The sequence below is a fragment of the Amia ocellicauda genome, chromosome 4 (assembly GCF_036373705.1).
Source record: "Amia ocellicauda isolate fAmiCal2 chromosome 4, fAmiCal2.hap1, whole genome shotgun sequence".
NCBI lineage: Eukaryota > Metazoa > Chordata > Actinopteri > Amiiformes > Amiidae > Amia > Amia ocellicauda.
This window is the reverse complement of record NC_089853.1, coordinates 546,013-572,500: the sequence shown is the minus strand read 5'-3', so window position 1 is coordinate 572,500 and position 26,488 is coordinate 546,013. Positions and strand designations below refer to the sequence as shown.

The following is a 26,488-nucleotide window of genomic DNA, read 5'->3' as shown; positions in this document are numbered from 1 at the left end:
GCAGTGAGAGCGGTTGAGAGAGAGAGGACAATACTGGCTGTGTGTTGACATCTGTGTGGAAATGGGCCGTCAATCGGGTATTAGAAGAGTTTTGACCATTACATCACCTGGTAACACTGTAATTATACCTGGGCCTGTTGTTGTTTGACACGTTGCTGCCGCTGCTGCTCAAACTGTGTTTTGGTGGATTTATTTCTGTATCTGTGTCTTCTCTGTATACATTGCGGACACGGGCCAAACCATCTCACCCCGTCCAACAGCCGGCCAGTGTCCGGTGTCCAGGGCCTGTCCGCATGCATTATAGATAGAGGACAGCGCATGAATGCTTTATGAGCAGCGACGTCACGCCTGCAGCCCTTAGAGGCCGAGACTCAACAGCAGATCGCTTCTGTGCCTGTCACTGTGTCCCTGTCCTGTTGTATTATACTCTGCCCCATGCTGGTTTACCCAGGTTTTAATTAGATCTTACCCATACTGCTTTAAGTGTGGTCAGCCCTGCTTTCAATATGATTTTAATATGAAGCTCCGAGATTTCACACTGTGAGCTGCACTGCTGACACACTGACCCACACTGACACTGTACTGTACTGTACCACACTGACCGGCCTATTGGTTGCGGCTGAGGTTGTCATTGTTTAGGAATTGAATTATCTGGCAGTTCGGTGGGTAACGGGAGTGTGAGCTGTTAATTCAGTCATTTGTCTAATTAAGTGATTTTCAGATCAGAGAAGGTATGAGGTTTCCACAGCTCTCTCCCCTGGGGTGGGGTGTCAGTGTGAGTCTGTGTGCCAGTGTGTCAGTGTGCGTTTCTGTACCAGTGTGTCAGAGTGAATCTGTGTGCCAGTGAGTCAGAGTGAGTATGTGTGCCAGTGAGTTAGTGTGTCAAAGTGAGTCTATGTGCCAGTGTATCAGTGTGAGTCTGTTTGCTAGTGTGTCAGAGTGAATCTGTGTGCCAGTGTGGTGCTGAACTGGGTGACAGGGGGCTGGTTTGGGCCTGTTTATCACTGTGATCAGTATTAATGTGATTATTACTCAACCTCATTCCAGCCGTGTTGGCATAACTCTGGAGTCATAAACCAAATAGGCCAGTGCTCTGAGTTTCCTTTGGACCTGCCCTCTGCTGAGGTGAGCTAGAACCATATAGATATGCACACAAACACGCACACAGGAATGCACACACACACTCAAACACTCAAACATGCACACGCTCACTCAGGAATGCTGACAGACGATTAATTGGTCTGCAGTTTGCTCTCTGGTCGAGGTGCACGAGAAAACAAACTGAAAGAATGAAAGAACAGAAAAAAAAATGACAGACAGTTACACAATGCACACGCATAAGAACATTAGAAAGTTTACATTCGAGAGGAGGCCATTCGGCCCATCGTGCTCGTTTGGTCTCCATTAATAACTAAGTGATCAAGGATCCTATCCAGTCTGTTTTTGAATGTTTCTAAATTGTCTCTTCAGCCACATCGCTGGGGAGTTTGTTCAGATTGTGACGCCTCTCTGTGTGAAGAAGTGTCTCCTGTCTTGAATGCCCTGAAGCCCAATTTCCATTTGTGTCCCGGGTGCGTGTGTCCCTGCTGATCTGGAAAAGCTCCTCTGGTTTGATGTGGTCGATGCCTTTCATGATTTTGAGGACTTGGATCAAGTCCCCACGTAGTCTCCTCTGTTCCAGGGTGAAGAGGTTCAGTTCCTCAGTCTCTCAGTAGGACTTTCCCTTCAGACCTGGAATAAGTCTGGTTGCTCTCCTCTGAACTGCCTCTAGAGCAGCGATATCTTTCTTGAAGTGTGGAGCCCAGAACTGTCCACAGTATCCAGATGAGCTCTAACTAGTGCATTGTACAGTCTGAACATCACTGTCCTTGTTCTCAATTCTACACTTTTGACAATATACCCTAGCATTGTGTTTGCCATTTTATTGCTTCCCCACATTGTTTGGATGGAGAAAGTGAGGAGTCCACATAGACTCCTAGGTCTTTCTCATGCGATACTTCATCTAGTTCTATTCCTCCCATAGTGTAATTATAGTGGACATTTTTGTTACCTGCATGTAATACCTTGCACATACCTTCCACATTGAATTTCATTTGCCAGGTGTCGCCCACAACTGAATATTATCTAAGTCCCTCTGAATAGCCTGTGCTGCCGAGATTGTATCTGCTGAGCCGCCTATTTTAGTATCATCTGCAAATTTGACAAGTTTGCTAACTATCCCAGAGTCCAGATCATTAATATAGATTAGAAAAAGCAAAGGCCCTAGTACTGATCCCTGTGGAACTCCACTAACAACCTCACTCCAGTTAGAAGCAACTCCTCTAATCGACACCCTCTGTTTCCTATACATCAGCCAGTTCATAATCCATCTACTTACATTACCCTGAATGCCTACAGCTTCCAATTTGAGGATCAGTCTTTGGTGTGGAACCTTATCAAAAGCTTTTTGGAAATCTAAGTATATCATATCATATGCTTTCACATGATCTACAGCTGCAGTTGCATGTTCAAAAAATTCTAATAGATTAGTAAGACATGATCTGCCTCGTCTAAACCCATGTTGACTATCTCCAAGAATATGGTTTTCATTGAGATGCTCCTCTATTTCCTGTCTAATCATTTTCTCCAACATTTTACAGGTGATGCAGGTGAGACTGATTGGTCTGTAATTTCCTGGCTCAGTTTTGTCCCCTTTCTTGTGGATTGGTATGACATTTGCTGTCTTCCAGTCAGTTGGCACATCCCCTGTTCTAAGTGTCATTTGGAATACTTGAGTTAGCAGCCTATAAATAATTTCCCTCATTTCTTTAAGTACTGTTGGAAATATCCCATCTGGCCCAGGTGATTTGTTGGTTTTTAATTCTGCTAGTCCCTTTAGTACCTCCTCCTCATTTATCCTGATCTCTCTTAGGGTTTGACTGGACTGATTGTTAACCTGTGGCATGTCATCTGTCTTTTCTTTTGTGAAAACCTCTGTGAAATACTCATTTAGAACATTTGCCACATCTTGTTCATTTTCCAAGATCCTTCAATTTTTGCCCTTTATTTGTTTCACTTCCTCCTTTATTGACCGCTTGCTGTTGTAATATTGAAAAAAGCTCTTTGCATTAGTTTTACCTCCAGAGCTATGTTTCTTTCTATTTCCCTCTTTGCTTTCCTGATCCCTTTCTTAAGATCTCTTTGCAGCTCAACATATTCTATGTATTTTGTTTAGTCTCCGTCCCTTTTGTATGCGCTATACAACATTTTCTTCCTCTTTATATTTTTTTGCATACCTCTATTAAACCATTTTGGCCAGTGTTTTTTGTTCCTCAAGTTTTGGTACAAGTAGTATATTCTTAAAATATAACCATCCATTTTCAACTGACTGTATCCAATGTGCTCCAGTCTACCTCTTCTAAGTGCCGCCTCATTCCTTCAAGGTTTGCTTTTCTAAAATTGTAGATCATTGTTTTACTTGGTCCTTGTTTTTTGAAAGAATGCATCAAAGCTAACCATATTGTGATCACAGTTTGCCATTGGTTCTATAACTACTGTCCCTCTGACTCTATCTTGGTCATTTGAAAAGATCAAGTCAATACATGCGCTCTCTCTGGTTGGTTCCCTGACAAATTGAGTTAGAAAGCAGTCATTTACCATCTCAACCATTTCTATTTCTGCTTCTGTAGTCCCCACTGGGCTTTCTGAGTCTAAGTTTGGGAAATTGAAATCCCCCATTATAACAGCCACATCCTTGCTACATGCAGTCCTGATTACACTGTACAATGCAACATCTTGCTGAGTATCTGAGTTGGGTGGTCTGTAACACACTCCTACCGCTAATTCTCCACATCTCGTCCAAAAGTTTCACCCACAAAGATTCTGTTCCGTTACTGGGATCTAATTTGAGTTCTTCTGCCTCAATGTCATTTTTCACATATAATGCTACCCCACCCCCTCTTCGATTTTGCCTGTCTCTCCTAAACTGTGTGTATCCTTTCAACTTGTATTCATCCCCATCATTTTCTGTAAGCCATTTTTCTGTCACTCCTACAACATCATAGTCCCATGCCAGCACTTTGGCTTCTAAGTCCAACATCTTGTTCCTGATACTCCTGGCATTGAGGTACAAACATTTCAGGACTTTTTAACCCTTTGTTTTCTTTCCTTAGAGGAACATCTCCCATTGTCAGAGCTCCCTGCCCCCCTGGTCCCTAGTTTAAATTATTCTCAATTTCTCTGCCCATACGCTCTCCCAATGCATTAGCCCCCCTTCTGTTTAGATGTATACCGTCCGGTTTGTACAGGTCCCATCTATCCCAGAAGAAAGACCAATGCTCCATAAACCTAAACCCATCTTCCCTACACCAAGATTTCAACCACATGTTAAACTTTCTAATCTCTGCCTGTTTCCCTGGCCTGGCACGTGGTACCGGAAGTATTTTGGAGAAAACTACCATGGAGGTTCTGCTCTTTAGTTTTGTTGCTAACTCTTTAAATTCGTCTTGCAGAACCTCTGTCCTACCTTTTCCTATGTCATTGGACCATGACCAGTGGATTCCCCCTGGCTTTGACCTGTAGCCCGTCTACTAGTTTAGGGAGATCTGCAACCTGAGCACCAGGCAGGCAAGATACCATGCGGGTCTCCTTATCACTAGAACACACTATGTGATCTACACCTCTAAGAATTGAATCTCCTACTATAACTACCTCCCTGTTCTGGGGGGGAGTGGGCACCATGGTGCTCTGGTGCTCAACTGCCACCCCATCACCCTCTGAGCTGTCATTGTCCAACTCAGTGTCCAGCAGTTGGAACCTGTTGGGCAATTCTAGCTCTTGGGGTGTCTCTAGGGGTTGTGCATGCCCTGTTCTGCGGTTACGACCTACTATAACCCAGCAGTTCTCTACGCTGTCCTGCTCTGAGGTCTCAACTCTCCTAGGTTTTGGCTGCACACCATCTCTCTTATGGGCTGATTGACCAGTTCTTTTATATCACTAATACAGCGCAGATCGACAAGCTGACCCTCAAGATCACGAACCTTGATCTCTAGGATTTCAACCTGCCGACAACATTCACAAATGAAACCTTCTTGGATGAGTTAATCCAGGAAGGCAATCATTCTGCAAACCTGACAGTGTCGTGGCCACATGCTTCTAAATGTTAGGTGGTGTTTTTTTTTTGTTTTTTTTATTATTATTATTATTATTACGTCTTGGTTCCTATTGCCTAGTCAACTGCTTAACTTTTGTGACCAAGAAACAGTGCAGCTCTTTCTCAACAGCTGCTTTAAGTAGCTTTTGTTTACCTGCCCCCAATTCACACCTAACTGGCCACACCTGGCTCCTCCTGCAACAGAATTCCTGCTAGTCCTAGACAAAATCTCCCATCTCCAACCCGTTTACTTTCACCAACTCAGCAGCTGAACTGAATTGACTTCAATTTAGGCAAACTACAGACAATGCTAACATCAATTTAGGCAAACTTAAAACAAAATGAGCAATGCTAAGACTGGTCTAAAACTAGTCAAACAACAAGATGGCTGCCTCTCACCTGTACTCTCCTGTCTCTGTCTGTGGCAACTTGTAAACTACTTCACACACGCACACTCACACACACAGACACATGCACATACACAAACACACATGCACACACACAGACACACAAACACTCACACACACACTGTACTACACTGCACTGATATTGCTCCAGGCTGTCTGTGGAAGTGAGACGCTGTTCCCTCTGTCAACACAGATTTATTCCTGATGCTTGGTCCCCAGCCAACGTGTGTAACAATGCAGTGAGGCAAACACAAAGCCTCGGATACACAGAGAGGGAGGGAGGGAGGGAGAAAAGGAAGTCCTTTATGTTTAAATTCAAACACAGACACAGAGAGAGATTATATTTATGTGTGTTGTTTATAATTGACTCTGGGTTTGCAGTGTTTCCAGTTTCCAGTTGCCAGTGGGCTGTGTTGTGTTGTTGTGTCTGGTCACTGTGCTGCTGTGGAACTCCAGCTCCAAACTGAAGTTTTATCATAACTGAGAGAGAGACACAGAGAGACACACAGAGACACAAACAAACACAGATACACAGACAGTGTTTGTCATCTGTGCCTTGTAGTATGGACATGATCATGGTGACTGTGTGTGTCTCTGCGTGTGTCTGTCTGTCAAATTTCAAATTCAAATTCAAACTGACCGGAGTGCTCGTGTGTTGCTTACATGGACAATACAATACAGAGTAATAGAATAACATTATAATAATATATAAACAAAAATACAAACAAACATGGAATTAAACAATAAAACATTGACTCCCTTCTCATTTCCTGCACACTGTCCCTCAGGCAGTGACAGGGTGCTGCAGGGTGTCCACACTATCCCTCAGGCTGTGACATGGTACTGCAGGGGGTCTCACTGTCCCTCAGGCTGTGACAGGGTGCTGCAGGGTGTCCACACTGTCAAGCCTCCGTTGGCATGTCTCCATAGGTCTGCTCCATGGCCAGGAGACAAGCCATATGGTTTGGGATTGTACACCTTCCACCACCATGCTGTGGGATTGAGAAATGGGCACTAGGGTGGGAGACAGAAGTGTAAACCCAGGATGGGCATGGAGCCAGTTGCAGACCCAAGCAGCCCAATGGACATGCACACTGTTCCAAATGAGAACGTGCGTGTGCTGCTCAGGACCCTCTAGCCTTCTCTGCTGTGGCTGAAATGGATTGTTGTATAGGGCACTCAGGAAATGAAGAAGATGGGCACAGCTGTGCATATGGGGACATTTCTCATATTGCGCTGCACTCTCTGCCCCGACTCTCTCAAGGACAAACCACGGTTGACCACATGGTGAACCAAAGTCACTCTTGCTCTTGCCCTACCTTCTCCTCTGTTTTCATCTCCTCTTCCTCCTCTTCCTCTCACTCTTCCTCTCACTCTATCTCTCTGCCAAGTTTGCTTCCACTGTTCTCCTCACACAGTGTCCTCACCTGTGGCCTTTGATCCACACAAAGCTCTGACTGCAGAGTGAACTCGTACACAGTCAGTGCTGCACATGTGAGTGTGACCGACTTGTAATTGAGCTCAGCGTGTTGAACGGTGGTGCTTTTCATTGAACACAAGAGATTTAGTTATGAAGGTTGTGCCAAATGTAGTGAATTGTGAAGTGTTGTGTTCCACCAAATGTGTGTAATAGAATTGCAATCTGAGTGGAAAGTAGACAATGTGCCCGTAGTGTTGCAGACCTGGTGTGTGGCTCTGGTCAATGAGTCACAGGTTTTGCTCATTGTGCCTCAAGTTCCAGTTTTAGTGTGTAAACAATTGGGAAAAACTCCCTACTCGATTGAGCATGTGTGTGTGAGCGTGTGTGTGTGTGTGTGTGTGTGTGAGCGTGTGTGTGTGAGTGTATGTATGTATGAGCATGTGTGTGTGTGCGAGTGTGTGTGAGTGTGTGCGAGTGTGTGTGTGTGTTTGTGTGTGTGTGAGCATATGTGCAAGTGTGTGTGAGCGAGTGTGTGAGCGTGTTTGTGTGAATGTGTGAGTGTGTGAGTGTGTGTGTGTGCGCGCTCTATCAAAGGTGTGGCTGAGTGTAGTATTTGTCTTTTCGCCTGGTCGCCCAGCACCCCCCCTTTAATTTTGCCACAGTGGCATAAATGCCAGTGTGAGTGTGTACATGTATGTGTATGTGTATGGGGTGTGGGTGTGTCTGTGCCAGTCTGATACACACAACCGACACAACCAGACTGACAGCTTCCAAAGATAGAGACATAGAGACAGAGGGAGGGAGGGAGAGAGAGAGGGGGAGAGGGAGGGAGGAAAAAAGAGTGGAAGGAAGAGAGAGAGAGATAAGCACGACCACACTAAATGGGAAAAACACCCAGTAGAAACCCTGCAGTCTGAATTGTGTAAAATCATATTACAAGTGCAGAGAAACACCTCCCACAATGCATCAATATTAAAAAAATGGCACCCAAATTTATAAATTACCTAAAAATCAGCCCACGAGACTCACTACAATATAAAGCCCTGAAAACCCAAGAGCCGAGCCCACAGAAGAGTCTCCTCCATCAGCCAGCCCTGAAGCTCACAGCACTGACCCCCCAGAGCACTGAGCAGCTTCAGACCAGCACTGCTCAACAGCCAGTCAGAGCCCAGCAAATTATAGGACAAACCAGAACCTCCTCTCTAGAACATCAGGACATAGAAACTAAATCCCAAAGTAAAATGGATCTCTATTGGGCCCTAAACAGAGAGACAGGAGAGGTGGACACAGAGAGGACAGTGTGGTCACTGAGAGACAGGAGAGGTGGACACAGAAGCATTTTCTCTTGCACTGCAAAAAATACGCCCAAATAAGGGACATATTCCTTAATAAAATAATAAATGCTCAATTAATCTTTGAGAAAATGGAAAATAAAGAAAAAAGTGTCAGTCCTCCTGGGGGAGGGGGACACAGCCCAATACGAGGGGCACAACATGACTCTGCACATGGGCACCGTCTGGCAGAGCAATTGTAAATACTATTCTACTGATGTATGTACTTGTTATTTCTGTGTTTGATAAAAAAGTAAATCTATGTTTATGTATATTAAGATTATTATCTTTTTTCAATATGGATACATTATCTTTTATATCATACTTTTTGTTCTATCCTTTAGCCTAATATATTTTATAAAGCATCATGATTTTTTTCCCCAGACATATATGTATGTATGTACAGTGAGGGAAAAAAGTATTTGATCCCCTGCTGATTTTGTATGTTTGCCCACTGACAAAGAAATTATCAGTCTATAATTTTAATGGTAGGTGTATTTTAACAGTGAGAGACAGAATAACAACAAAAAAATCCAGAAAAACGCATTTCAAAAAAGTTATAAATTGATTTGCATGTTAATGAGTGAAATAAGTATTTGATCCCCTATCAATCAGCAAGATTTCTGGCTCCCAGGTTATTCTGTCTCTCACTATTAAAATACACCTACCTATCCAAACTGACTTGTAGCGTACTAAATATGTAAAAATATTTAAATTGTGACATAATTTCCTGCAAAAGCACTTTGTCGCATGCATTCTGTTTTGTTGAATAAAATATCTGAAATGTTGAGTGTTTCCATCGTTGATTTCACCGAAACGTTTATTTGCTCATAGGAATATTGTTGACACACTTCAACCTGTAGCTACTCCTGATGGGGACTAAGAGTAAAATGTATTAATATTGGGCAGTAATACTTCGCCAGATCATGATGCAGACAATGGACATTTCAGAAAGCCCAAGCCTACCTTAGAAAGTTTGTGCCACGTGATTGGGCCCTCTAAAGGGCTGAGAATACCAAGCCACCGTCCCACAGTTTCAACCCGAAAGTGCATCGGTAAAACCCCTTTCCACTGGCATTTGTCGCATAACCGACTATATCGACGTATGAAAATCCACCTCTGTCGAATGTAACAACTTTTGGTCAATGTTTACGAAATTCAAACAACATTTACTGTTTGCATCAAGCCTGTTGTAAAGTTTTTTTATTCGCCAGGACTTTTATCGCAAAAAAGCCTGGATGGAAACCTGAATATCTCTCTCTCTCTCTCAGGTGGATGCTACAGTGATAATGAACCAGCTTGGACCCCCACCCAGCCCCTCCAAGTGAGTACAGTACAGTACAGTACAGTGCAGTAGAATAGAATGCTGTAGAGTGCACTAGAGTGTGGTAGAGTGCAGTGCAGTGCAGTACAGTATAGTAGAGTGCAGTGCAGGAGAGTGCAGTGCAATACAGTGCAATAGAATGCAGTAGAGTGCAGTACAAGGCAGTGATCTGGTATCGGCTCCAGAGATGCTCTCAGCCCCGCAGTCTGTCTCTTGGTTAATTATCAGTTTCTCCATTAATGAGTTAATCAGTGTGCAGGTCTGGGCCTGTCCTGTCCAGCACAGCTCTGAGCACGACTCGGCTCAACACAACACCACACAGCAGTCTCCAGGGCAGCACAACAAAGTTCACTGAAGGGCGACACAACACACTAAAGCACACTCCTTCTCTTTAACTTTTTCTCTTCCACCCTCCCTCTCCCCCTCTCTCTCTCTCTCTCCCTGTGTGAAATGGGGTGTTGTTTACAGAGAGCTGTCCCCCCTCTCTCTCTCTCTCTCCCTCTCTCTCCAGGGTCAGTTCACGAGCCCTCTACACAGCAATACACTCTTTGCACCCTGTCACAGTTCACACACTACACACAGCGCACACAGTCTGCTTACAGTGTGTATCTGCGGGAGAGGAGTCAGTCCACCACTCAGAATGTCCCGGCACCGTGCTAACCCTGCACTCCCTCCCTCTCTCTCTCCCTCCGTCTCTCCGTCTTTCAGTGGGGTGGCTCGTTCCGACAGCAAGCTCAGTGCCAAGGCCCTGTATGGTAAGACATCTCTGTCTGTCTGTCTGTACTGTCTGTCTGTCAGTCTGATTTTCTGTCCTGTATATCTATAGAACTGCACTGATTATCTGACTTGCCTGTGTCTGTCTGTCTGTCTAACTGTGAGTGTGTGTGTGAGTGTGAGTGTGTGTGTGAATGTGTGTGACTGTGAATGGGTGAGTGTGTGTGTGTGTGTGAGTGTCCGCACCGCACAGTTCGCTCCTCTGCTCCGCACTGCTGTGCCAATCTCTGCAAGCTACACGTGTGCTGTACAGGATAGCGTCGCTGGTGGGAGTGGGGGTGTATCACTTTATCTGTTCTCTCCCTCTCTCTTTCTGTCTCTGTCTCTCTCTCTCTGTCTCTAATATTACTCCTTTAACCTACTTTCATTCTTTCATTCATTCATTCCCTTGCTCATTCTCTGCCTCTTTGTAATATCAAATTAACAAAGCACACTTATTTTTGTTGTTGGTGGTGTTGTTGCTGCTCATGTGGAGTTTGGTTAGTTGTACACTGATGGAGACAAAACACCCACACCAGAACAGTAATACCACACACACACACACACACACACACACACACACATACACACATACACACATACACACATGCACACACACACAGACACAGACACGCACACACACACACAGCTCACTGTAAGTGTGTGTTTTTATATGAGGGCGTGTATCTCTCTCTCTCTCTCTCTGACTGTGTCTCTGGCTGTTAGTGAATGAATGAATGAATGGGCCATTGAGACGAAGAGGGAGAGAGGTGAAGCGACTGTGCTGTGTGCCGGCTCTGTGCCCACAGTGCAGACATGAGCTCAGGCAGAAATATTTGTATAGCGCCCCACCCCTCCTCCCTCCCCTCCTTCCCTTACTCCGTCACAGAGATGCTTTGTGCCGTGTGGTGCAGCCCGTGACCCACCACAATGCCCAACACCACAGCACAACCCTGAGCATGCAGCCGAGCACACTCAATCACACCAGGGCCCAGTACAGCTCAGTACATTCATTCTCTCCCTCTCTCTGCATTACACTGTTCAACAGCCTCTGTCTCTGTGTGTCTCTCCATCTGTCACTCTTCCTGTAGTCTCGGTAACCTGGCTCTTGAAATGCTGTCATGCAAATACGGGGGGGGCGAGAGAGAGAGCAAGAGAGAGAGAGATAGTTCCTGTTACACTATGTAAAACAAAAAACTGATGTTGGCAATACTGATATGTTAGTCATGCCAATAAAGCTCCTTTGAATTTGAATTTGAATTTGAGAGAGAGGGGAGGTTGGCAGGGTGATGCAGTGCACAGCCACAGGAGGGAGCTATACTACAGCTCAGACACCACCCTGTCATATTACTGTGTGTGTGTCTCTGTGTGTGCAAGTGCCTGTGTGTGTGTGAGAGAGAGAGAGAGGGTGTGTGTGTGTGTGTGTGTGTGTGTGTGTGTGAGTGAGATAGAGAGAGAGTGTGTGTATGTGAGAGTGTGTGTGTGTGTGAGAGAGAGAGATAGTGTGTGTGTGTGTGTGTGACAGAGAGAGAAAGAGAGTGTGTGTGTGTGTGAGAGAGAGAGAGAGAGAGTGTGTGTGGTGTCAGGTCAGTGTTAGGTAGTGTTGATTACAGCCTTGATAAGACAGACTCTCACCTCCCACTGACACACCTGCACACCTGTGGGGGGGGGCGGGGCCAGCTCCAGTGTCATCCATGAGAAAAAGAGAGAGAGATAGCGGTGGGGGGGCGGTAGAGGAAAAAGGGAGGCTGGATGGTATTTCCTCTTTGAAAATAGCAAGGGAGGAATACTGGAGTGACAGAAGGAAAGGGAAGGAGGGAAGGAGGTTGGTCAGATGAGCCTGTGGGGACAGAACAGCAACAGGAAAGTAGGTGAAATGGAGTGATGGGGAGATAGACTGAGACAAGAAAACAGAAGAGAGAAGAGGAAAGAGGGAGCTGTAAAGAGGGATGAAGGAATATGAGGGAGGAGAGAGATGGAGAGGAGGTGGGATGGTAAGAGAGGCGAGTCAGCTGACCTTGGAGTGGTGACTGTGCAACGCAGCCACTTCCTTATTGCTCTCGCTCACTCTGTGGGGCTGCATCTCGCTCGCCCACACTGTCCAGCGCAGAGCTGCTGTGTGAAAGAGTGTGCGCCGCACAGGTGTGTCCCAAGTGTGCTCTCAGAGAGGCAGATGAACTGTAAGTGTATCTGCTCTATAGACTGCGTTCCGTGTGTACAGTGCGTTCCGGGTGTAGAAAGTGTGTAACAGGTGTGTACTGTATATAACAGGAGTACAGTGTGTTCTCTGTGTTTCTGTCTTTTCTCCTTATCTATGTGGTTGTGTATCTGTGTGTGTGTTGTGTTTGAATACCTGTGTGAATCTCTAATGTCTCTCTATGGGTTTTCTTGTTCAGTGTGCATGTGTGTGTGTATGTATCTGTGCAGTTGTTGAAAGTGTTCCAGTGTGTCTTTGAGTGTGTCTATCTGTTGTTGTCTGTGTGTCTGTAGTTGTGTGCTTGTGTATCTCTGGGGTGTGTGTGTGTATCGGATGTTGTCTGTGTTATGCGTGTTGTGTTGTACGTGTGTGTAACAGCCTGTCTCTCTCTCTCTCTTTCAGAGCAGAGGAAAAAGTACTCCAACTCCAACATCATCATGCAAGAGACATCACAGTACCATGTGGAGGTACCCCCCATCTCTCTCTCTCTCCTCGACTTTCCGCTCGTCTTCTATCACATTTGTCTGCCTTCCTCCTTGTCTCTCCGTCCTCCCCAGTCCTTCTCCCCTCTGTCTCTCCTCCACCCTACCCCTAACTGTCCCCTCGCTCACTCACTCTCTCTCTCGTTCTCTCTCTCTGATCCCCTGTGCCTTTAAGTGCATGTTGTGTGCAGGGTGTGGCAGCCGCACTGATTGTGTGTTAGTGATTGCAACTGTGATTGTCACTGAGGCTGGGCTTATCTCATATCCCAGAGACAGACAGAGAGAGAGAGAGAGAGAGAGAGAGAGAGAGGGAGAACTGAACCAGGAAGTAGCCACAGCAAACTAGTTAATGTGTGACTACCTTGCATACAGACACACTCATACACACACACACACACACACACACACACACACACACACACACATAAACACGTTGCATATACTCACATACACACACTTACACACACAAATCTTGCGTACACACACATATACATACAGTGCCTATAGAAAGTCTACACCCCATTTAACTTTTTACTGTTCTCCACACCACACTCTACACTGATTAGATGTACCTCCCTCCCTCCCTTTCTCTCAGCACCTCTCCACATTCGTGATGGACAAGAGTGAGTCCATCGCCACCGTGGACGACGCTGTGAAGAAGCTCATTCTGCTCGACTCAAAAGACAAGATCTGGACGCAGGAGATGCTGCTGCAGGTCAGCGACTCGGCCATCCGCCTGCTGGACTGCGACTCACAGGTGAGCACAGCGCACATGCACACCTGTATACACCTGTACACACCTGTACACACAGTTCCTATACCTACACACACCTCTACACACCTGTTCATACCTGTACATGCTGAGACACACCTGCACACCCTTGTACACACAGCTCCCATACCTACACACATCCGTACATATCTGTACACACTTTTACACAACTAAGCACACTTGCACGCACAGGTGAGCACACTGAAAAATCTGAGAAACACTGAGAGAGATAATGATATCAATTGAAAATTGTTATTAATAATAATGCCCTCTACCTCTCTCTCTTCTCTCTCTCTCTCCCTCACTCTCTCTTCTCTCTCTATCTCGCTCTCCCTCACTCTCTCTTCTCTCTCTCTATCTCGCTCTCCCTCACTCTCTCTTCTCTCTCTCTCTCGCTGTGCAGGAGGAGCTGGAGAATTTCCCACTGCCCACAGTACAGTTGTGTCAGACCGTGCTGAATCAGACGCGCTACCCCTCCGTGCTGCTGCTGGTGTGTCAGGACAGTGAGCAGCACCGGCCCGACATCCACTTCTTCCACTGCGACGAGGTGGAGGTGAGGCGCACAGCGAGGGACAGACTGGGACACACTGACAGACACTGAGGCACACTGAGAGACACACTGATAGACTGTACTGAGAGCCTGTATTGAGAGATACTGAGAAACTATACTGAGGGGAACTCAGGGATACCGAGGGATACATTAACAAACAGTAGACTGAGAGATACTCACCAAGGGACAAACACAGAGACGGACAGGCTGAGGGACACACACAAGACACGCTGAGACACTGACAGACACTATGAAACACACAGAGAGACTGATTTGAGAGACAGAGTGAGAGACGCACTGAGGGACACACTGGTGAGACTGAGACAGCCTGCGAAACACTGAGAGACACTCCTCCCCTCTCTGGCAGGCGGAGATGGTGCACGCTGACATAGACAGCGCCCTGGGGGACAGTAAACACGGGAAGAAGATGCGTCCACAGACCCTGAAGTGAGTGACTTCCGCTTCACAGGCACTGCTGCCAGGGCTAATAACAATCATGAGAATCATAGAATAACAACAACGAATGTCATAGTTAGTCTGCGTGTGAGGACATGTGAGTCTTGTTCTCTTGCAATATCTAATATTGCTCCTCTTGTGTGTGGAAGACCACTGACCCCTCCTGCAGCCTTGCGCTATGCATTACAAACCCCAACCCTGATTCAGCATGATCCCTACTTTTGTACCGATATGATCAATAATTATGAATATATAATAGGGCGAAACACCACAAAATCAATCACTACAACCAATCAGCATAGAGCCACACATTCCATAGCCAATCAGCAGTAAGGGCTTCCATACGTTCAATTATTTTAAATGAATACACTGTGTCTCCCTGTCGTGCTGATCCCCTCCGCACTGCTGCGCTGCATCCTGATTCCCACTGCAGTCCTGAAACCACATATTATTTAATTGCCCGTTATAATACTATACACTCACCTAAAGGATTATTAGGAACACCTGTTCAATTTCTCATTAATGCAATTATCTAACCAACCAATCACATGGCAGTTGCTTCAATGCATTTAGGGGTGTGGTCCTGGTCAAGACAATCTCCTCAACTCCAAACTGAATGTCTGAATGGGAAAGAAAGGTGATTTAAGCAATTTTGAGCTTGGCATGGTTGTTGGTGCCAGACGGGCCGGTCTGAGTATTTCACAATCTGCTCAATTACTGGGATTTTCACGCACAACCATTTCTAGGGTTTACAAAGAATGGTGTGAAAAGGGAAAAACATCCAGTATGCAGCAGTCCTGTGGGCGAAAATGCCTTGTTGATGCTAGAGGTCAGAGGAGAATGGGCCGACTGATTCAAGCTGATAGAAGAGCAACTTTGACTGAAATAACCACTTGTTACAACCGAGGTATGCAGCAAAGCATTTGTGAAGCCACAACACGTACAACCTTGAGACGGATGGGCTACAACAGCAGAAGACCCTACCGGGTACCACTCATTTCCACTACAAATAGGAAAAAGAGGCTACAATTTGCACAAGCTCACCAAAATTGGACAGTTGATGACTGGAAAAATGTTGCCTGGTCTGATGAGTCTCGATTTCTGTTGAGACATTCAGATGGTAGAGTCAGAATTTGGCATAAACAGAATGAGAACATGGATCCATCATGCCTTGTTACCACTGTGCAGGCTGGTGGTGGTGGTGTAATGGTGTGGGGGATGTTTTCTTTGCACATTTTAGGCCCCTTAGTGCCAATTGGGCATCGTTTAAATGCCACGGCCTACCTGAGCATTGTTTCTGACCATGTCCATCCCTTTATGACCACAATGTACCCATCCTCTGATGGCTACTTCCAGCAGGATAATGCACCATGTCACAAAGGTCGAATCATTTCAAATTGGTTTCTTGAACATGACAATGAGTTCACTGTACTAAACTGGCCCCCACAGTCACCAGATCTCAACCCAATAGAGCATCTTTGGGATGTGGTGGAACGGGAGCTTCGTGCCCTGGATGTGCATCCCACAAATCTCCATCAACTGCAAGATGCTATCCTATCAATATGGGCCAACATTTCTAAAGAATGCTTTCAGCACCTTGTTGAATCAATGCCACGTAGAATTAAGGCAGTTCTGAAGGCGAAAGGGGGTCAAACACAGTATTAGTATGGTGTTTCTAATAATCCTTTAGGTGAGTGTATATATCACACAAAAAGTACTGTCACATGCAGACACCAAAGTATCTTCTGATACTTTACATTTCTAGTTATATTTATTCTTATTGTTGTTGTTACTTAAAGATTCATTCACCCCACCCCACACTCCTCAGCACCCTGTCCCCATCTGTCCAGTGTCATTGTGTCCATCTGCCAGCGATGCCAGGCTGCTACTGTCGACTCCATGCCATCTCGTGGTGTCAGTGGAGGGTGATGGTATATAAAGCGGCACAGCGTCTGCTGTCGCTCGGCCGTGTCTGGGGTGAACTGGGAGACATGCCAGCGTGGTGGACTGATCTCTGGAGAGGTGTGGCCACTTCTAAGCGCTTCAGTTCAACTTAATTAAATATATAGATCATTATTATTGTTAATAATCTGTGTTGCAGGGTGAACCAGGAGAAGATGAAGCGACGACGTGAATCCATCCTGCCGCCCAGCCCCGCCCCCAGCCACGCCCGACCCAGGGGGAAAGGTCGTGTGGCCGCACTGCCCTCCTCACAGAAAGGTGAGGCTCTGAGACAACGGACACAGACTCTATAGACACTGGGCATAGGGCTACAATGCACAATGAACCCTGTAGATATTAATTGAACTGTCACTGTTTGTGTGTGTCAGAGCGAGAGAGACAGGGTTCCAGTTTTCCTGAGCAGGAGGAGTCGCACAAGGACCTGGCACAGCGCATCGAGAAGGACGTGGTGAGATATTGACACACCGACACACTGAGTGACTGACACACAGACTGACTGAGTGACTGACTGACACATTGATACTCTCTCAGCAAATCCTGAACTGCGCTCTGGACGACATCGAGCTGTTCGTGGCACGGCTGCAGAAGGCAGCAGAGGCCTTCAATCAGCTCAACCAGAGGAAGAGGAGTAAAAAGAACAAGAAGAAGGCTCCAGCAGGTACTGAGAGAGTGAAAGAGAGAGAGGGAGAGATGGAGGGAGAGCGAGAGGGAGAGAGGGAAGGAGATGCTGATAGATTTGTTATTATTATTGTTACTATTAACTCTCCCTCTCCCTCCCTGCCTCTCTCTCTCTCTCTCTCCCTCCCTTCATCTCCTCCTCTCCACAGAGGGGATGCTGACCCTGAGAGCCAAGCCTCCGACTCAGGCGGAGTTCACTGATAGCCTGCAGAAAATAAAACTGGCCTTCAATCTGCTGGTGAGCGAGGGGAGGGGGAGAGCGAGGGAGGGATAGAGGGACAGAGGAGGGGAGTGATAGAATGGGAAGGGTAGGGAGGAGAAAGATGGATTTGAAAGGAGGCAGCTCAGTCAAGTCCAGTCCAGCACAGTGAGGTACAGTGCAGTGGTCTGATGCTGCTCCTCGCTGCCCCTGCAGGCCAAACTGAGGAAGCACATCCAGAACCCCAGCGCAGCAGAGCTCATCCACTTCCTGTTTGGACCCCTGGAGATGGTGAGAGAGAGGGAGGGAGAGGGAGGATGGCAGTGTGATTGTGCTGTTGCATTGTCATTGATGTGGGGTTTTGTGATTGCATGATTGCACTGCTGTGCTGTTGTGTGACTGTGCTGTGCTGCTTTGTGACTGTGTTGTGCTGCTGTGCAGGTGCTGCAGAGCTGCGGGGGGCCGGAGGTGGCACAGTCAGTGCTCAGCCCCCTGCTGTGCCGAGAGGCCGTGCAGTTCCTGCGGGGGCACCTGTCCCCCACGGAGACCAGCCTGTACGAGCTGCTGGGGGACGCCTGGACACGCCCTCGGTAAGACACGACACTCGCACACTGACACACAGCACACACTGACGCACAACACAGACTTTGTCACTCCGTGTCTCCTCTCCCTGTATTCATGCTCCCTCTAACTCTCTCAGGGCTGATTGGCCAAGGGATCAGTATGTCCCGCCCTACCATCCCAAGTTCCGGAATGGCTGGGAGCCGCCGGCAGAGCTGTTCCGGGGCGTTGCCTGGGAAACAGAGGGGTCAGCCCCACTCACCCCCACACCTGAGTACAGGAGGAAGCCTTCAACCGATGAGGTGAGAGTGAGAGAGAGAGAGAGAGAGAGGGAGAGGGTGAGGGGGGAGGGAGAGGGAGAGAGAGGGAGAGAGAGAGAGAGAGAGAGTGTGACACCGACCTGCTGGACTCCATTTGAAAAACAAAATCAAAACAGTCGGGTTCATTGCTTTTTTTGTGGTCATGATTGGCAACACTGGTCTTGATACATATACCAAGTATGGTTTATATTTTACTGTATTTTAGTGTGTATGGTATTCGTTCCATTGTATCTGGTCATGTTTGTCTTGTTGGATATTACATCTGTATCTGCTTTGGTAATACTGTGATTGGTCAGGCCAATAAAGCACCTTGAATTTGAAATTTGAGAGAGGAGAGGGATGTTAGGAGGAAGAGGAGGGGTAGAGGGATAGAAAGGAGGGGTGGTTTGAGAAAAAGAGAGATAGAAGGATGGAGTGGTCAGGCGACAAAAGATGATGAAAGACAGAGAGAGGGAGTAGGAGGAGTGGGGAGACAGGGGGTTCGCTATAACATTATACTCACTAACACTGCCAGTAACTCTCTCCCCTGTTCTCTCTCTCCCTCTCTACCTCTCCCTCTCTCTCTCCCACTTTGTCCCCCTTTCTCTTTCTCTATCTCTCTCCCAGTTCCCCGCAGCGCAGTCCTACCCCTCATCCAATGGGTGAGTCTAATCTCAGTTAGCCACTAATGAGATTAACAAGAGTATTTCATTATTGAAATTGCAAGATTATTGTTATTGAGTTGATGTTGGTGCTGTTGTGTTGTGTTGTTGTTTTTGGGGTTCTGTTGTGTTTTGTTGCTGTTGATGTTGTTGCTGTTCACACAATTCATAACAACAGTTTGCAGACCTGCGGATGGTCAGGATCCAGCTTTGACTTGTTAATATATTCAAATAAGTCTCCCTCCCTTTTTCTCTTGGCCAATGTTTCTTGATCCTCCTCTTTTCCTCTCCCTCAACCCCTCTCCTCTCCTCTCTGCAGAAGTTTCGACTCCTCCCTCAGTAAGCCAAAGAAATACGTTAAGATTCGCTATCACTTCGTGGCCAGAAACGCCAATGAGCTGTCAGTGCTGCAGGACGAGGTGCTGGAGGTGAGAGAGAGAGAGAGAGAGAGAGAGAGAGAGGGGGGAGACTGTGGGTCAGTGCATCTGTCAGTCAGTCAGTCATATGGTTGTGTACTTGTGTGTTAGTGTGACTGTGTGGTTGTGTATCAGTATCTCTGTGTTTCTGTGTCTGTGTGGTTGTGTGACTGTGTGGTTGTGTATCAGTGTGTGTGACTGTGGTTGTGTGGTTGTGTATCAGTGTGGTTGTGTGACTGTTGTCTGCCCAGGTGCTGGAGGATGACAAGCAGTGGTGGCTGCTGCGTAGCCGCATTGGGCAGGCGGGGTACGTGCCCTACAACATCCTGGACATCGTCAAGCTGGAGGAGCATGGCCTGCCTGAGCCTCTGTACAGCCAGGTACACACACCTACACACACCTGAGACCCTGTACAGCCAGGTACACCTGTATAATCTGCACACCTGTACCAAGGTCTCTCTAGGTGACCTCTGTCTTTCTCCTCTCCCACCAGCCATTCCGAGGGCCTGCCTCCCCCTCCAGCCCTGCAGGTCAGGGAGGCAGCTTTGAGATGGGGGGTGCAAACAAGCCCCACAAAGAGAAAGACCGTGAGTAAAACCCTCTACACCTCTCCCTCTCTCCCTCTCTCCCTGTGCCCTACTCCCTCTCTGTAGAACCATCTCGGAAATAAGTGGAGAAGTCGCGGAGATAAAGCAAACAGAACTTTAATCGAGCCGCTCGGAAGCCCCACGTCAGGAATAATTCCTTCAGTGAGGCTTAATGTTTACAAACATGAGTACAACTTTATAGGAAAAATGACGTAACATCTTATGGCCGTTCATCGAATCGGAAGATACAGGTCCGTTTACGATCTGTCCTCCCGTGAAGAGGTGATGGATACAAAAAGCAGATGTCCGTCTTTGATGTGCACTAGGAAGATGCGATCCCACGGTGGTCATTTACCTAGTGTCAATCGCTCATTAACAGAAACATTCCTGCCTATCTTGAGAAACGATTAAGTCATAAACAAATTCACAGCAGACATCTGTAGGCTATTTCAGCACTGTGTAATCTTTCATTGTGTTTTTCACAAAACACTTTCTTCAACATCCTATACAGAGTCTTCACTCTCCCTCTTCTCCTTGCAACCAGGGGATAAAATTAACTATTTTGGCGACTAGCCACCGTGTTTGTTAGAAGGAAAAAACTTACCAGCCAAAGGCAAACATCACCAAAAATGCATGAGGGTGCATAAATGTGTGGTGAACATATTAAAATGTGGTATTTATTCAGATAATTAATCAGTCACCATAACAAAAGTTAATTGCACACCTGTATAGACTAGACAGGTATGTATGAGGGAAAAGGATCTGGATAGAAAAAACAAGCTCCCACACAGTTTCTACTTGCAAGTGTTATAAGGTCTTTGATCAAAACATTGCATTCTGTTGAATTATAACACTTGCTAGTACAGACAGTGCGGGAGCATCGTTTTCAAATTAATCAATCACATATGCAATAACATGGCAGCTAATGGGGATCTGTATAAACGCAATAAGTGTTAATTGGTCTAGTTGTTTAATTATCTAGATGCATTTAAACACCTATCCAGGCCCCAGGATATTTTATGAGCAACTGTACCTTGAATCAAATGCACTTTTAGACCATCAACAGTAAAATACCTCACAATATATTTTTTCAAATATGTAAAATATAAAAAAATTAATTGGACAAATGAAGTAACTGAGGAATCGGTTGGAACGAAAACCAGCATGCACATGGCTCTGGCCCAGGAATTGAGTTTGAGGCCACTGCACTAAACTAACACATGAGAAGGGGTGATATATGGAAACACACTGTCGCTCTCCATACTCCTCTTCCTCTTCACTGCAACTCCCTTCTCTGGGTTTCTGCACATCATTAAAAAGATTTCATTGGATTGGCTAGATCAGTGGTTCTCAAAGCTGTCATGGAGTACCACCTGTCCTGCTGGTTTTTGTTCCAACCGAGCTCTCAATTACTTCATTGAACGAATCATTTCCTAAATCAGAGCCTTTTAATAAGTTTTAATAGTAGGGGTTTTAAGTTAAGTATAAAATCGTATAAGGAAATTATTAAGGAGCCAACTTTTTATCAGTTACACAATTTAAAGAGTCAAATGTAATCAAATTACTTAAATTAAGGGTTCAATTAAGTAATTGAGAGCTCGGTTGGAACAAAAACCAGCAGGACAGGTGATACTCCAGGACAGGTTTGAGAACCACTGGGCTAGATATTCATAGAGTCACAGTCTGTAGTTGGGTAAAAAATATATAATCTCTAGGAATGATGACAGACAGTGACGTCTTTTCCATTGGTCAATACCGCACGCCAGCAAAGACACGATGCAAACAAACCGCACGTTCCTCTTCAGCAGAATCTCCGCTACGCAGCAAAAAATGCACGTCTCTATCGCAAATCGTTTCCCCATAAATGTATACGTTGTAATTGATGCAACTGATGAATACTTATCAAACACAGCAACTTTGTTAAATAAATATCTATGTAAAAATACATTAGAAGACGTGTGGAAATGGCATAATAAACATAATAAACAGCAGACCTGTCAACTCTCACGCACGTCGTGTCAGACTTGTATTATTGTCCCAACATTATCACGACTTTTTATTGTCACAATTTCAAATTAACTATAAAGGTTGTGACTATTTGTTTTATAAAGGACTATTCTGCAATTACAGCTGTAATTGACCGACCAATATGTTTTTCATTTTTTATACATTTTCATTCAATTGCCAGTTTAGCAATGTGAGCTGCAATGAAAATGCCTTATATGAGCATCCTTGTGGCAATGTTTTCTGGTCACAACAACGAAATACAAAATGTATAAGACCTATCTAGCTAGCTAATTTATACAGTCTACTTGACTAAACGTTTGACTTTTCCTCTCCACACCACACTCAGACTGCTGCTCTTCATTCGGAAAAATAACTGCGCTCGAGTTCCAGCGAATACACAATAAAGAGCAATAGCCGGCTGTGTGTGTATAATGTGTTTGTTGCTCCTCTTTCCATTTCTGTCATATTATAATTCTGAAAAACTTTGATCCAGGTAATTAAAAAGTCAGTAATGACTATGAAAAGAAATTAAAAGTAATTATTTTTCCACATCCTTAACCACCGTAATCTGCTTCATTGCTCTTCATGAAATATGTCCTCCTGGACGGAAGACTTTCCCGATGCCATATATTTAAAAAAAAAACATGATATTGCGGTTTGCCATATCAACTAACATACCAACACTACAACGTCAACAAATGAATTCGTATTTTGAAACATACTGACAAATACTCCATCAGAAACTAAAAGTTGAGTTCCCGTACACTTGTTGGCTACCCGCCAAAGTGGCTGATAAAATTGACAGATTTACCCGCCACCCACCAAATGCGGGTAGATTTAGCCAGTGTTAATTTTATTCCCTGCTTGCAACCCTCTCTCTCACTCTCTCACTCTCTTGCTCTCTCAGCGCTGAATGATGAGCTGCTGATGAGGATCACCAACAAGCCCCCCCCACGCAACTTCAGAGTGGAACGCCCTGCCAGCGCCCTCCCTCTGGCCTTCGACTCACCCCCTACGCAGGTCACCGCCTGGCTTCAGAGCAAGAACTTTACCAAGCCGTGAGTCATTGGGGCACTGGGGCACTGACACACCGACACCCTGGGGCACTGACACACCTACACACTGGGGCACTGACACACCTACACACTGGGGCACTGACACACCGACACCCTGGGGCACTGACTCAGTGGGGCACTGACACACTGGGGCTCTGACACACTGACACACTGGGGCACTAATAAAGCAAAACTGACCCCCAATTCCACCCCCATCTCTTTCTCTCCCTCTCCCTCTCTCCTGCAGGACGGTGGAGTGTCTGGGGATCCTGACTGGCGCTCAGCTCTTCTCCCTCAATAAGGAGGAGCTGCGGAAGGTGTGCGGGGAGGAGGGATCGCGTGTCTACAGCCAGGTCACCGTGCAGAAGGCCCAGCTGGAGGTCAGCACTGCACTGCACTGCACTGCACTGCACTGCACTGCACTGCACCGCACCGCACACCGCACACCGCACACCGCACACCGCACACCGCACACCACACACCACACACCACACACCACACTGCACCGCACACTGCACCGCACACAACGCACTGCACACAACGCACCGCACACTGCACCGCACACACCGCACACTGCACCACACACTGCACATTACGCCCCACACTGTACCGCATACTGAACACTGCACACCTCACCACACCGCACAATGCACACAGAGACTGTGTAGAAATTGTATAAAATATGGAAACTGGAAAATTGTGATTTTATAGACAGAGTATGGAGACTCATACTCTCCACTCCATCTTCTGTCTCCCTCTCTCCCCCCTACATCCCTCTACTGCTCCCTCGCTTTTCTCTTGCTCTCTCCCTTCCTCTCTCTGTAGAAGAGCCGTGGAGACTCTGAGCTGCAAGAGATCATGAAGAGACAGCAAGAGAGAATCAACTCCACCTCACAGGACTGAGCGCGCTCACACTGCCTGTCAGTCAGCCAGGCCCCGCCCCCTGCTGCACTGAGAGAGAGAGAGAGAGAGAGAGAGAGAGAGAGAGAGAGAGAGAGAGAGACCCCGGCCCCTGCACCTCCCCTCCCTCTTTCTCCTTCTCTCTCTCCCCGTCTCACCCTCTGTCTTCTCTGATTTTATATCTGTCAGTTTCCTCCATCTTTCTCTCACCCTCCATTCCTCTCTTGCTCTATCCCTCTCTCCTTCTCTCCCTCTTTCCTTTTTAAACTGGAGAGACATTAAGACATTCAAACAACAACAATAATAATCATTATTATAATAATCTGTATTTATTTTATTCTACTTGTCTTTTCCCTGCCGCTCTGTATGTGTTCCTCTGTGCAGCCACCATCTCCGCATCGGTGATTTCTGGTGGTTGTTGTCTGTGTGTGTGTGTGTGTGTGTGTGCATCTGTGTTTATCTGTGTGTGTGTGTGTGTTTGTGTGTGTGTGCATGCCTCTGCCCTCCTCAGTGTGTGAGCGTGTGTTTCTCTGTGAGTGTCTGTGAGAATGGTTCGGTGAGTGTGTGTCTGGGTGAGTGTGTGGAGGGGGGGCAGTTGACATCATTGTGGAACTGGGAAATCAATTAAATGCTTAAGATTTTAATATATGCAAAATGAATGGCTTCAAAATAATAATGAGTATATTTGTATATACAGCAGTCAGTGATTCAGTCTGGAAATGCTCAATAAATATATACTGGTTTGAATCTATGCAAATATGTGTTTATTTATATGTTGTTTTTTTGGCATCACGGTGCAGTGGGAGTGTTGAACAGTACAGTGCAGTGTCATTGTGGTACAGTGCAGTACAGTACAGTGTCAGTGTGTTACAGTACAGTGTGGTACAGTACAGTGACAGTGTCAGTGTGGTACAGTACAGTAAAGTGTCAGTGTGGTACAGTACAGTGCAGTGACAGTGTGTTACAGTACAGTGACAGTGTGTTACAGTACAGTGACAGTGAGGTACAGTACAGTGACAGTGTGGTATGGTACAGTACAGTACAGTGACAGTGTGGTATGGTACAGTGACAGTGAGGTACAGTACAGTACAGTGCAGTGACAGTGTGTTACAGTACAGTGACAGTGAGGTACAGTACAGTGACAGTGTGGTATGGTACAGTACAGTGACAGTGAGGTACAGTACAGTACAGTGCAGTGACAGTGTGTTACAGTGTCAGTGTGGTACAGTACAGTACAGTGACAGTGTAGTACAGTACAGTACAATGTCAGTGTGGTACAATGCAGTGCAGTGACAGTGTGTTACAGTACAGTACAGTGACAGTGAGGTACAGTACAGTGACAGTGTGGTACGGTACAGTACAGTGACAGCGTGGTATGGTACAGTACAGTGACAGTGAGGTACAGTACAGTGCAGTGACAGTGTGTTACAGTGTCAGTGTGGTACAGTACAGTACAGTGTAGTACAGTACAGTACAATGTCAGTGTGGTACAGTGCAGTACAGTGACAGTGTGGTACAGTACAGTACAGTGACAGTGAGGTACAGTACAGTGCAGTGCAGTGACAGTGTGTTACAGTACAGTGTGGTACAGTACAGTACAATGTCAGTGTGGTACAGTACAGTGTCAGTGTGGTACGGTACAGTACAGTGACAGTGTGGTATAGTACAGTGACAGTGAGGTACAGTACAGTGCAGTGACAGTGTTACAGTACAGTGACAGTGAGGTACAGTACAGTGCAGTGACAGTGTTACAGTACAGTGTCAGTGTGTTACAGTGTCAGTGTGTTACAGTACAGTACAGTGACAGTGTGTTACAGTACAGTACAGTGACAGTGTGTTACAGTACAGTACAGTGACCGTGTGTTACAGTACAGTACAGTGACTGAGGTACAGTACAGTGACAGTGACAGTGTTACAGTACAGTGTGGTACAGTACAGTACAGTGTCAGTGTGGTACAGTGCAGTACAGTGTCAGTGTGGTACAGTACAGTGACAGTGTGGTACAGTACAGTGCAGTGACAGTGAGTTACAGTACAGTGACAGTGTTACAGTACAGTACAATGACAGTGTGGTACAGTGCAATGACAGTGTGTTACAGTACAGTGTGGTACAGTACAGTGTCAGTGTGGTACAGTACAGTGACAGTGAGGTACAGTACAGTGACAGTGACAGTGTGGTATAGTACAGTGACAGTGAGGTACAGTACAGTGCAGTGACAGTGTGTTACAGTACAGTGTCAGTGTGTTAGTGTCAGTGTGTTACAGTACAGTACAGTGACAGTGTGGTACAGTACAGTAAAGTGTCAGTGTGGTACAGTACAGTGCAGTGACAGTGTGTTA

The 26,488-nt window shown here is 46.1% G+C and overlaps 1 protein-coding gene across 4 annotated transcripts in view; it reads left to right on the top strand.

The window, feature by feature from the left end:
- The window catches only part of eps8l2 (EPS8 signaling adaptor L2), a 26,561-nt gene extending 1,655 nt beyond the window's left edge, over window positions 1-24,906 (top strand). Inside the window, exons 2-21 of one of the 4 annotated variants that reach the window (XM_066700380.1) lie at window positions 9,561-9,613; window positions 10,322-10,368; window positions 12,966-13,030; window positions 13,641-13,802; window positions 14,221-14,370; window positions 14,735-14,814; window positions 16,925-17,043; window positions 17,154-17,233; window positions 17,317-17,443; window positions 17,613-17,701; window positions 17,879-17,953; window positions 18,104-18,252; window positions 18,363-18,525; window positions 19,150-19,184; window positions 19,507-19,612; window positions 19,852-19,980; window positions 20,094-20,187; window positions 23,102-23,252; window positions 23,497-23,629; window positions 24,075-24,906. In XM_066700380.1, the coding sequence (XP_066556477.1) occupies window positions 9,579-9,613; window positions 10,322-10,368; window positions 12,966-13,030; window positions 13,641-13,802; window positions 14,221-14,370; window positions 14,735-14,814; window positions 16,925-17,043; window positions 17,154-17,233; window positions 17,317-17,443; window positions 17,613-17,701; window positions 17,879-17,953; window positions 18,104-18,252; window positions 18,363-18,525; window positions 19,150-19,184; window positions 19,507-19,612; window positions 19,852-19,980; window positions 20,094-20,187; window positions 23,102-23,252; window positions 23,497-23,629; window positions 24,075-24,152 (2,067 nt within the window). In that variant the 5' untranslated portion in view covers window positions 9,561-9,578 and the 3' untranslated portion in view covers window positions 24,153-24,906. Of the gene's footprint in view, window positions 1-9,560; window positions 9,614-10,321; window positions 10,369-12,423; window positions 12,618-12,965; window positions 13,031-13,640; window positions 13,803-14,220; window positions 14,371-14,734; window positions 14,815-16,924; window positions 17,044-17,153; window positions 17,234-17,316; window positions 17,444-17,612; window positions 17,702-17,878; window positions 17,954-18,103; window positions 18,253-18,362; window positions 18,526-19,149; window positions 19,185-19,503; window positions 19,613-19,851; window positions 19,981-20,093; window positions 20,188-23,101; window positions 23,253-23,496; window positions 23,630-24,074 lie in introns of those variants that run through there. The other 3 variants (XM_066700379.1, XM_066700383.1, XM_066700381.1) reach the window with 3 other exon arrangements.
- Window positions 24,907-26,488: the final 1,582 nt, after the last annotated feature.